General features: G+C 36.9%; 1 protein-coding gene across 1 annotated transcript in view; it reads left to right on the plus strand.

Moving 5' to 3' along the window:
• The window catches only part of LOC306862117 (chromosome-associated kinesin KIF4-like), a 121234-nt gene that overhangs the window by 87860 nt on the left and 19961 nt on the right, over window positions 1-13413 (plus strand). Inside the window, exon 23 of the mRNA XM_079404759.1 lies at window positions 2490-2619. Within this exon, the coding sequence (XP_079260885.1) occupies window positions 2490-2619 (130 nt within the window). The remainder of the gene's footprint in view (window positions 1-2489; window positions 2620-13413) is intronic.

The following is a 13413-nucleotide window of genomic DNA, read 5'->3' on the forward strand; positions in this document are numbered from 1 at the left end:
AATATGAATAATAATAATAACCACCCTCACACTGGTGGTTGGCCGATATTTTGACAAGACTGAAAAGATGTGATATGATTTTTCTTTATTTTTTTTACATAAAAAAAACTGTACAGTTTTAACTAGGGTGCACCAATCTGATACTCTGTACTCTGTCAGCTCCGATGCTGGCATTTTCTGCCGGATCGGGTATCGGTTGGAGAAGTCCGATTTAAATCCGATATTCTGCGTATACTATTATGTTATTAAACCCCATGAAAGGCAAAAAACTAAACACAACAAAAAAAAGTATGAGGTACAGATGAATATTTAAGTCATTAAATACAAGTTCACGTAAACTCTTCTCTCTGCTGCGGCTGTCTGTCATCCTCCATTCAACATTCAAACTGCGTGTTGCTTTTGGTTACGACAGTCAAAACAATGAAACTCTCTCCAAGAGCACACATGTAGTAACTTAAGTTTAAAACCGTTAAAAGAAAATCGGACAGATTTAATACACTACGCATCAGTATCTCCTCACATTTCTATGCGGAGTGCTTTTACTCAGTGTTACTTCAAGTGCATCAGTCTGCGCACGGGATGCACATAAGCTCTTTGTGCCGCTCTATATTGGAGCCTTTTTTATTATCGGGTGCCCGTCACTATCGGCCGATAATCGCGTTGGGATGTTTGATCGGCGGTCTCCAAAAAGGCCGATCTCAAAAAGCCGATCTCTAGCTGATGACGCGCATGCCGTGAGAGGTTTTGCACGATATGCTGCGGCACCGTCTCGGTCTCTGTCTGGCTAGGGTGAAATAATTATTATGCTGAAGGAGAGGTACAATTCATATTTATTCATTAAATAACATATAAAGTAATTTGAAACTTTCTACGAGACATCATTTCATAAACAGCCTGTGTGAATCGCTGGGTGTGCTTTCCCTCTCAAAATGCGCAAATGGCTTCAAATCACATCGCGTCTGCATTATAAGAGAGCTGTATGCTGAATAGTTGACACAGGAATTGCCACTTACACAATAGAGGCAGTGTCGCATCGTTACTAAAATGTATAAATTGCTTTTCTTGTTAATTCTTGCAAGTGTTTAAACAATCAGCACTCGTGTGCTCTCCTGGGGACCGTGCGCTCATGCACACTCACGCTCATAATGGCAGGTTCACATTACACCGTTTGCAGTGCGTATGTGTGGTGCATATTTTTCCGCACTCCTCATGTTAACGGAACAGTGTCGTTAACACTGCACGCGGTTGCGGTCTGGCAGTGTGTTCCAGAAGCTGTGCGTCTGCAGCAGTGCAGAGATAGTTTCCACACCGAGTCTATCTTTGCTGTACTGCATGCACTGAATTAAAGTGACAGTGCATTGTTAGCGGTAAATATGAACATGGATTGACACGAAAATGTAGCTATTACACTGTAAATGCATATAATTAAAGTCATCACATGGCTTTTTGGCTAGGAAAAGAGCACTTTTAGATAAACAAGGCAATAATAGATGGCACTCATGGAGGTATGGAAAGCAAGAATTCTTTATGAACTGCAGGATTGCTTGTAATAAAGATTTAATGCAAAAGAAAATTCAGTAGAGCTGAAATTTCTGCCAGTCATAAGTTACTTTAGAATGTTTGTGATAACATAAGAAAAATTGTTTGTTTTGCCACTTGCTTGAGCAACTTAACATATAAAACTAGAAGTAGCCAAAATGCAAAAGTAAAAAGCATTGAATAATGTGTTTCTTATATTTATTGCATTTAAACGCGTCTATAAAGACTGTATTACTGTAAAAGAAAAAAGAATCACAATGAAAAAGCATTTTCAGTAACAATGTTTGGATTTGAAATCAAAATAATGGTTGCACAATTGTAAAAAACAAAAATGCACTGGATGATCAAACATTTAGGTGAGCTAAATGTATATATTTTTTAAAAATGTCTAAAATGCCCCCTCCATCCCTCAAATTAAAAAATCCTCTCACACAAGAGTCACCTATAGGGGAATTCCCCCCATTTAAAAAAATGATATTAAGGCACTGAATAAATGTCTAAAAAATACTGATTGGAGTATCACTATAAATAATTCATTTAAAAGAAATGTCGGTAACTTTATTTTAGGGTATCTTAACTAGTTGCTTATTAGCATGCATATTACTTGAATATTAACCATTTATTAGTAGTGATTAAGCACATATATTAATGACTTATTCTACATAATCTTATTCGGCATTCATAATCCTACCCAATACCTAAACTTAACAGCTACCTTACTAACTATTAATAAGCAGCAAATGAGGAATTTATTGAGGGAAACGTTGTAGTTAATAGTGAATGTGTTCCCTATTCTGAAGTGTTACGAAATGTCTTTTAATTTATAGTATATATTTATATATAAATATATTTACTTGTTTTTCATGAATGCATTTTACCAGATTTAGTCCTACACTTAAGTATTAACTATAAATCAAACAAACAAAATATATTTCTCTAAACTCTTTCAGGAGTGCTCAGATAGCTGACCTGCAGCAGAAGGTCCTGGATGCGGATAATGAGGGACGGAGAAAGCAGCGCTGGGATTCTATCACAACCATAGTAGAGGCCAAGAGCGCCCTGAAGATTCTCATGGCTGAGGTAAAGGCAAAACATTGTAACATTTTAAGGATTAGTAGTAGTAGTAGTGTAATTATTTTCTTCATAGAAGTAAAAATAGTTAAGTGGTTCCTTTGATAGGGCAGTTTTTTTTTTTTTTTTTTTTTTTTTTTTTCTTCCTGTTTACACTTACAAAATTTGCCATAGTCTCCACCAAAATACCATCTTAACTAGTATAACATCATGAAACTTAAATAGATTACAAGGTGATCTGCTCTTCAAATAGTCTACAGAGTTTTCCACAGGATTTTGAGACAGTGGGGAGTGACCTTTGATCTGTCCAGGGGTTGAAAGAAAATTTTGAGTTAAGTCTGGTGCACTTTAAGAGTTCACAGTTGATAGTTCCACCCCCTTTTGAGTGACCAAATTGAACAGTAAAAGGTCTTTGCTTTTGTCTTGTACCTGGATTTTCAACACCAGTGTGTTGCTGTGACTAGTTTCATCAAACTGTTAGTGAAGATTAAAAAAGGGAATTTTTTTGTTGTAAAAATCACATTATTAGACAGTTCAGTTGTATTGCAGTTGCATTCAGTTGTCCCATTTAAATTGTATCATCAACATGGACCATTGGTGCTTGGACCCTGATGATTGCAGCTTATAGCTATATTTATTATATTTTATTAGGGTTAAAAAATACTTTTGCGAACTAGTCCTAGATGTTTTATCAATCAGAGCAAAACCAGTGTAGCAAATGTACTGTCTTGTTTGGACTCCTAAGTTAAAAAACAAACAAACAAACAAAAGTTGAATTTGGATGACTATAATAGGGTCATAAAAATGTGGTCTTGACCAAGTATACTCAAAAGCCTGTTACACCTCAACAAATGCTCATGTCTTCTCCAAATTATGTAAGCATGTTTGACATGACTCTAAACAGGCACACACAATTTAATGGACGTTGGGCGATAGTTATTTCTATAACAGTTAAAAAGGTAAAAGGTGAAAAATTACTATATTCCTATGGTAAATTCCCAAAAAATTGCCATTATAACCACTAGATGGCAACAGAGGTCCACTCATTGTACGCACTAATATGCATTGTCTTTATTTAAAGTCTGTGCAAAGAGAATTCTGAGAATTGTTTCTAAACACATTACAAATGTTAGAAATGTATTCCTTAAACACATTACAAAGACTCTGAACTATGTAGTACTGAATTGTGGAGTTAAACCGTTAAACAGTTTTTCACCAATTCTGTGTTCAGGATTTTTTGGGCTGGGCTAAAACGGTTGCTCCTAACACTATAATAACTGTTGAGAGGTCAAGTTCTTAGTTTCTTTTTGAATGTCTGTGATGTTAGATATACAGATTCTAGGCAGGGACAGTTCTAGGGTGAATGGATCAATATGTGACAGAGACACAGAGACATCAATATGTGGCAGAATACATACAATTTAAAAACATGGAGCGTTCGCAATTCGCGTCTAGAAATGAGAGCTGTACCACTTTCTCTTCTTTCAAAGCTCAATGGAGCTTGCGCTCTCGTGGTGTTTGTCGTTGCTAAGCAACCATGAGCCGCGCTCGCCTTAACCGTATCTATGGCCTTGACGACGAGGAGGTTTTCAACTCACTGCAGCGCTGACACGCATTGAGCGTGCTTGCCACGCGTCTACAATTAAATAACGAACTTGCACTTTCAAACATGTATGGCTGTATAAATCCAATTAAGCTACTAGAGGTAGTATCAGTAGCATCCATTCAGGTTGTAGCGTATTTGACAGCTGAGAGAGACGCTGCTTTCCCACGAGTGGGCGTGGTTTCAACGCCGACAGCGGACACGCCCCCAGCGTTTGAGAGCATCTTATTTTTCAATGATTTTGATAACTTATTTTAATTACTTGGTGGCTTTTTTTATCATTCAAATTTGGCTGGGTGGTTAATAACACATTTTTCTATTGTGTGAATCTCAGAACACATATTTTAATATTACTTTACACAGACTTTAATAGACACTAATAGGCATTGTCTGGATTAATATTTAGACATTATAAAATATTATAATAACTTTACAAATCTTAATTTGTACTGATGTATTAGTTTTTGCAATTATATCACATTAACACCTGAAGACAACATGAAAATGGTGCTATAAACGTAAGTAAGCCTTTTTTAAAACTGATTTATTTCAAATATCTATCTACAACAACATTTGTGAAGCCTGAAATTTGTGTTATAAAGAGAAGGTTTGGGGTAAGCATTTTGTTACTTATTTAACACGTTAGTGTCGAAGCCTGCACCGCGGTATGTCTAGTTTTTTTCTTGACCACGAAAATAACTAGAAATACTCCATTTTTGATCGTACAGATAAGAATAAGGTATCGTTTGAAACTGCAAAGGGTCTACTTTTGTGTATAGTCATAACAACAAAACAGGGTGCGCTCTCTGCCATCTCTCTTCATAGACACGCAAATAAAACCTGTATCTCAGTTAATTCTTGCCTCACAGACATGAGCAATATATTTATAGAAATCTTGAAATGTCTACTTTTAAATGAAGTCACGTCGGAAACAAATATTCGCTCCAGTTTTTCCTGTCTAAATTCATCATATTTAATGTGATCATGCCTATGAGCTGATCGTGCTTTTGATATGACAATCGACCATGTGAGATGCGTGGAAATGTAAACGCCCACATCACCTCCATAAACAAAGATTCAAATTAATCTTGGCTGCTTTTTGTTTTTGGAAGATGCGCTGAGAGGAATAACCCAGGATTTATCTCAGAAGAAGAACATAATGTGACGCGTGGCTTGAGCCAGAGGAGATCATTCTTATGAGTAAGAATACTTGTTAGTTATTGCGTTATTGTGACGCAACTTGTACACATTTTACTCGTTAGACTTTTCCCAAACTATAATTCATGACTACATGTATGAAATCAAGTGAAACATTTGATTTGTCATCATTGCTTTGATTTGTCAACAAATCATCTAAATATCTTACAACGCAAGGATTTTTGTTTTTTTTACCCTCTTGGGGCCTGAGGTGATTTTGGGGCCCTTGAGATGTTTTGACATGCCCTGATATTTGTGCTTATTTCAGCTACTTATAACATACTATTGACCAACATGTATTTTTTTTTCTGTATTCAGCACAAACTGTGCTACAATAATATGTGACCAAGGATGTACATGTTTGCATTTTTTAGAAAAAAAATATTATGCGTGGTTAGTAAGTTTTGGGGAAAAAAATGTAGCTGAAATAAGGCCATAAAAGCCACACTAAATAGTCCTGAATAAGACTTTTGAGTAATCAGTCTTGTAGGCTAGAATATTTACTTCACAATTATGTGAAAATCATTATGCTTAATCATTCACAGAAAACAATATATTAATTGAAATTTTTAAAGACATGTTTTGTGATCGAAAGCCAATATGCGAGGGAGTGGTAATGGCCTTGAACATTAAGTGATTTTCACCTGAGAGACAAAGGGCCCTCCCCTAAAGCTGCTAATGGCCCATCAGTGTGACTGTGACTGAGGCAGGTAAGAGAGAGAGTGTGAGGAGACTGACATTTTTTTTTTTATAATAATTTGTATTTTATTTACAACACAGTATAATCAAAACATACATAATGAAGGTCAAAGACACATTATTGTGCACACTGATCTAACCACAGAGATCTGAACAGACTTTAACTCATTCCTGCAACAGATTCTGTTCAACAAGTGAAACAAGTACCTGACACTTACTTATGTCCATGGATTCAAGAAGAAAAAACAATCAGTAAAGGAGCTTGTTTTACCATAGAATATCAGTGTAGTTGAACATCAAACTGTGTATTAGCACTGTACCAACATCAGAAGGAATTCAGCAGGATTCATCTGTGGTTCAGGTACCTGATTCAATAAAATACAAACAACCAAAACCATTTGTGAGCATGTTAACATCAGGAGCATATATATATATATATATATTATTATACTCGTAGCATTCATCATGTTTAGGGATGGGTATCGTTAAGGTTTTAACGGTATTACTACTCTTATCGATACTGCTTATCGATCCGGTACTTTAACGGTATTCTTATCGGTACTTTTTGTTTTACTTTGTTTCTTTGTTCATATTCTTACAGTATCTTATCTTATGTATATAAAACACTAAAAATGCCAGCACTTCATCAATTTGTAAATGCACCAGTGTGCAGGTATTTTTAGTGTTTTATATACATAAGATAAGATACAGTAACAACATGAACAAAGAAACAAAGTAAAACAAACTGACAAATACAATAAAACAAACACACAAACGAAATGATTTTCACACAGTGCTTTCATTTTTCCATGAAGGTCTACTAATATTAATGTTCAGGTAAGTAATAGTTACAAAAGTAATCAAATGTAAATGAGCACTGCATAGTTTTCACTGTATGTACTGATAGATTTATGTTTATTAAAGCTATAACGTTGTTCAGATTAAGAGCTGTGGGCGATTTTCTCTTTGCATTTTGTTCTTTGATTAACATTGATGGCTCAAGCTCCAGTCTGATACTTTAAGACAATATACTGACACGCATCGGATTTTCTCCCAACTGTTCTCGTCCACTTAAAACATAAAAGTGAAGACTCTCATAACCGGCCATTTTGACACATTGTGTGTGTATTTTTTGGCATATTTTTGTGTTATTTCGACGCGCCCGAAGCTCAAAGTGTACTTTGCTTGTCCGTTTTGGAGCACGCCGCCGCGCAGGCACACGCGCGCACACACATTTCAGCCTGAACAGCATCACTTGTTCAGATTGAACTTTCAACGTTTTACTATCAAATATGTCCTGCAATGTAGCAACAGTAAAGACGGCATTTTATAACAATCACTGATTGAGCTGATTCAGATGTTAAGTTTTGGTTCGGAGGAACGAATCCGCGCCGCTATGAAGGGAAGGGAGTTGTGCCAGAAGAAATGCGGCTATAATCCTTGGAAGCCAAAATCGAAAAAAAATAAAAAATACTTAGCTTAATATAACAGCCACAGGCCTAAAGTGTGAGCAGATGTTTGAATAGTTGGTTCGGCTCCACGCGCACTCACGTGGTTACTTGAGGCTAAAATTTGTATTAAATGCACCAATTCAGTTAGAATCTGGAGGTTACTTGCTTGCGTTGCTAAGGGATTCCCTTTTGTCGTCATCTTTGCAGATTGGCTGAGAGTTCAGTAGTCGTTGAAGTGACGTCTTGGGAATAGTGTTGTTTTTGGCGGCCTGTTTTAATTTTAGTTTTAGTCTAGTCTTTGTGTGAAGCTGTAATTTTAGTTTTTATTAGTTTTAATCTAGTCAAGTTTCAGTCAACTAAAAGTCTGAGCATTTTAGTCTTATTTTAGTCAGAATTATCCATGAATATTTTCGTCTAGTTTGTCGACGATAACTGACATTCTTGTCTAGTTTTAGTCGACGAAAACGGATGACATTTAGTCTAGTTTTAGTCGATGAAAATGGCATTTTAGTCTCTTTAGTAATTCTATTTAACCCAGTCAATATAGTATAAGTACCTAGTAGCAGTGGCATACCATGGGGTTTTAGTCAGGGCCTTCAGTAAGCAACTGTAAACTACATGTACACATCTGTTACAGCTAACGCAGCTATATGCATATAATGCTCATATTATGCCGCACACAGGCTCTCAGCAAACAATGACGGCTGATCAACTATTTTAATAGTAGGCTAGATTGGGGTGGGTTAAATGCAGGGTAAATTTCCCTACATGGTCAGTAAAAGTAATCCGCCAATACACAGGTCACTATGCACATTCACGTCACTCTAAAATGACAACGCACCAAAAGCAGCAAAACTGTACAAACGCTGGACATCCACACACCGCACCACAGTATTATCAACGCACCACCTACACCTCCAACAATGTGCATGAGATATATGCACATAGATACTCCTCAGACTATTTTAAGACTCTTAGTAGATCGGCAACCAGATCTGGTGTAGGCGCCGATGACTACAGCTGTCATTTTCTTTCATGCTCGTTCCCTGGAAATCCCTGATTAAAGGGGCAGTCTAACGCTGGGGGTAGCACTGGGCACGTAGCTGGACCCAGAGGGCGGGCTGTCATTGAAAGTCAAAATTTGATTGGCTGATGATTCTGTCACTAATGCTTGTAACAAATCAGATGTGACGTCTTTCAACAAAAGGGTAGCACTATCTGTAGTGCTGGCCTCTGACTTTTTTATGTAGGATATTCCAGGTCAACCTCAACTAAACTAATCATAGGCAATTTAGTGGACATTGCACAAATGAAAATTATACCTAAATAATCAAACATTTTTCTCACAATTTGATTTTTTTATAGGGTCAGCAGAGAAGGCCCTGCTTCCCCTGACGGCCCACCACTGCGCTAGTATTATAGACGAAACCAAAATTTTCGTTTAGCCAAACCCATTTCAAACAAGGTTATCTTATTATATTATTAAGACTTAAGAATACATGCATGCCAGACAAGATGCTCTGATTTGAATTTACAACATTTATTTTACCAACCAAACTTGTTAACATGTTTGTCGTCTTCTAAATAATGGCGCGAGTGGGGCTTGAGGAAGTGACGTCGCCTGCGTCTGCGCAGTGCAACCTGATGCAACCCTAGAAGTGAGACACAGGAAACAGAAATACTGCAAAATAATAATAATAACGCAACTAAACGAGACAAAATAACGTTATAACATTTTGTTTTGTCTCGTTTTGGTCAACGAAAATGAAGAGACATTTTAGCATAGTTTTTATTTTGTAAAACACATTGTCTCGTTTTTATTCATCAAAAATATTGCATTATATATTTAATTATAGTCATCGTCACATGACCAGCTTTTACGTTGCGTCTCGTCTAGTTTTCGTCACGTGATAAAGGTTCGTTGACGACAATATTTAGTCATAATTTTCGTTGACGAAAGCAACACTACTTGGGAAGCCAACGTTTGGGTGTTGGCTGAGGATGCGTATTTGTGGCTGGTAGAAGTTTTGAGGCGGTCACAGACTCTAGTTGAACTCGGAGACGAGGCGTGGCGGCAAAACTTAACTGAGTACACGAAACTCGCAACGGAAAATAAAATAAAGTAAAAGAATAAAGGGATGTAAAGAGTCTAGTGGGTTTTCTTCTCATTGTGGTAGCAGCTGGCACGTAGGCCAGAGCACGCTCAAAGAGCAGTGTCAAAAACGCAGTGGCAAAAGTTGAAGCAAAAAAAGAGGAAGAGGGAGTTTGATGGTGTCCTGAGTTTTAAACTCTGCTTCTGGACACATCCCATCTGGTATCTTGACCAATTAGGCTATTATCTTAGCTAGGGGTGTTCCTTCCATCATAAATCAGCATGTTATCAGTCACATGGTCCGAATTTTACACACTCTTGCAAAGTATACTTTTGTATGTGATTTTTCTATAACCAGAATGATACATGTGACACAGAATTAATTGGAAGAAACCTTTCAAGCATGAAGATCCAAACACGCATACTAAACATGAATACACTTAAGCTATTCAATAGTTTTTAAAAAGACCTACCCAATATGTGATTAAAACATGAAAGTCAAAAGTGTGGGTTACATACGGGGTTATGCATAGAAATGTCCTTTTAGGATGATTTTAGGTGCATATGGAAAAAGAGTTTCTGTGCCATTCTGTGGAGTACAAAAAGGTCACAAGGGGTTTGGAAGGAATTTCAGTCTGGTTCTTTGTCTTGGGCGGGGGAAGACCCGCCCAAGAGAGTCTGTAGCTCATGATTTCTATCACAGATTTACATGTCTGCCAACTCTTTGACCATCAGTCTTGATTACTTGCCCCAAATTTGACGATCTCCTTCCTGTGTTTGACATTAATAAGTATTCTTTTGTCTTAATGTTGTAAGCTGTTTTGTGAAAGATGCTTGCTGGCTAAGCTTTCTTCAGACGGCCTGGCGCTAGGATCTGGACAGATTTATGACGTTGTCCTGTTTTCTTGGGCCTCTGTCAAATTTCGGCTCCTCAGGTTTCGATGTTCTAATCGAATCTTAACTTTGTCTGATTCGGTCTCTGATATCCTACATACTCCACCCCAAAATTATAATTTTGTCAATATTCACTTACCCCTATGTCGTTCCAAACCTATAAAAGCTTCATTCTTCCTCAGAACACAATTTAAGATATTTTGGATGAAAACCTGGGAGGCTTGTGACTGTCCCATTGACTGCATAGTAAATGGCACTATCAAGGTCCATAAAAGTATGAAAAGCATCGTCAGAATAGTCCATCTGCCATCAGTGGTTCAATATGAATTTTACGAAGCAACGAGAATAATTTTTGTACGCAAAGAAAATAAAAATAACGACATTTATACAATTCGTCTGGGAGTTTTTGGACTGGGTTCTGTTATTTTTCGCAAGATTAGTTTGATTTGGCAAATTGACCATTTTTGTTTGTGTATAATAGGCTAATATTGTTGTGTCAGAGACGGAGATGGCGTCGCACGTGAGTGTGCAGGCGTCATCTGTCTCTTCGATTCTTCACGATTGCTTGAGAATCTGTGGAAGACATGCTGTTAGAGGTGGCTGACAAAGTGGGACATGAAAATATTGTCTCTGCGTCCCGAATGAACAAAGCGGTGGTTGTTTTTTCTCAAGGATGAACAATTAGTCCACCGTCTGATTGAAAGCGGGATTTCGGTACTTTTGTTCATGTTCAACCATTATTGACTCCAACAAGTAAAGTGACAATTTCAAATGTTCCACTGTTCATTCCTGATGCTGAGATTGAGCGTGAGTTAACAGGTTTCGGGAAACTCACCAGTGGAATCAGAATGGTTCCACTTGGCTGTAACAATGCAAATTTGAAACGTGCTGTCGTTTAGGTGACAAGTGTTTGTTTTTAAATTCCCAAATGCTTAATGTGTTTCGATGCATGTATGAAGGCATCGCACAGGTGAGATGCGTTGTTATGAATGTGGTGCTGTTGGGCACGTAAGGTTATCTTATCCTGTTAGTGCTGTAGCTGGCCCGAGTAGAATTGAAACTGAAGTGCAAGTGAATTCACATAGAAATCAAACGGTAATCAATACTGATGATGTGGAAAATGATAAAGAGATTCCTACTGAGGAAGTAAGGAATGATGAGGACATTCTTACTGTGAGTGCAAGGAAGGAAAAGGAGTTGTCTGATGAGGATGAGAATGAGCAAAGGGTTGAAAGAGATGAGGTAAAGATGTCTGATATAAATGAGGTGCAAAAGATGGAAGGTCAGATAAGCAGGGAATGTGAACTAATTGATTCTGGAAAAAATTTAAATCAAGGTGATGTCAAGAATGTAAATTCATGTGAACACCTTATTGATGTATAGTTTGTACAGGCAAAAGGATGAAGTCAGAATATAAACGCAATTTTCACATTAAGTGGCTTTCCATAGAAAACCATTAATAGGAAAACACTGAACCGTTAAGCGGATTGCGTTCATATTCCGGCCTCATTTACGTGCCTGTGTAAACTATGCATCATTAATGTGGTGATTACTGAATTTAATATTTTAATATTACGGTTTTAAATATATTAAGGCACTTTAAGTGTTTTTACAACGTTTTGTCGCACTGTTTATGATTGAAATATTGCCGCGGGTGCTTAATATGGATTCCAAATGGCCAAAACTTGCATTTTGTTCAGAAATATCTTTTTTTATTCTTTTGAGAGGTGATCTAAATATTTGCAGCTGGGAAACAGATGAAAAATTGACATGCTTGTGCAGCAGTTCTGTGGATGTTTTGCCCTCCAAGTCTTCGAGCCGGTCACGTGACTGAAAACTATCAATTGGCATTTTAATGTTAAACTGTTACATAATTTGTTATTTTTCTGAAACTTTTTTATGTTTTTGTGAAAAATGGAAACTAGAAAAGGACTATTTTGAAAATGTAATTCAGTGGTGGGAGGTAGGACAAGTTCAAATCAAGATTTTTTTTGTCAGCAATTTTCTTATAATACTGTGGATGCAAAGAGAAATATTGAAAGGTTGGAGAAAGGTATTAATTATATGTATAATTTGCTTAATTTGAATGCTTTGGGTGAAACTAATGATTTAAAGAAAGAGATTAGAGCTGAAAACTTTTAGAAGAAAGAGCAAAAGGTGCCTTAGTTCGAGCAAGGATATCTTCCATCAAGGAAATGGATGCTCCAACAAAGTTATTTTTTAATCTAGAACGTAAAGTAGTAAAGCAAAAAAATATGCTTTACCTTCGGAAGGACCATGGCACATTAACTTCAGATCCCATTGAAATTAGAACAATTGCAATGCTTTTTTTATGCTGAACTTTTTGGGCCTAAAGACTGTGATCATGTGAGTATGGATCAGCTGTTGAAAGGACTACCTAACTTGAAACCTGAGGACAGAGAGACATTGGATAAAATGGTTTCTTATAAAGAACTTTCAGAGGCTGTTATGCAACTGTCCACAGGACGTGCCCCGGGTGTAGATGGTTTGCCTGCTGAATTTTATAAATCATTTTGGAATGTTCTAGGAGAAGACTTTTACAATGTAATTGGTGAATGTTTTAAAAAAGGTATTTTACCCAGCAGCTGTCAAAGGGCAGTATTATCACTTTTGCCTAAAACTGGTGATTTAGGATTGTTGAAAAATTGGCGCCCTGTTTCTTTAATGTGCCAATATTATAAAATATTGTCTAACTGTTTAGCAAATAGATTCGTTTTTAAGTATTGTTGTGAAAAATTAGCAAACACAGTGTTCCAGGACACACAATAATGGAAATTCGCTATAAACACACCTGTAACCCTACATCCAGTATATTGCTATTGTGTCTGTAAAATCACTGTAAAACA

This window comes from Barbus barbus, assembly GCF_936440315.1.
Source record: "Barbus barbus genome assembly, chromosome: 43".
In the NCBI taxonomy this organism is placed as follows: Eukaryota; Metazoa; Chordata; class Actinopteri; order Cypriniformes; family Cyprinidae; genus Barbus; species Barbus barbus.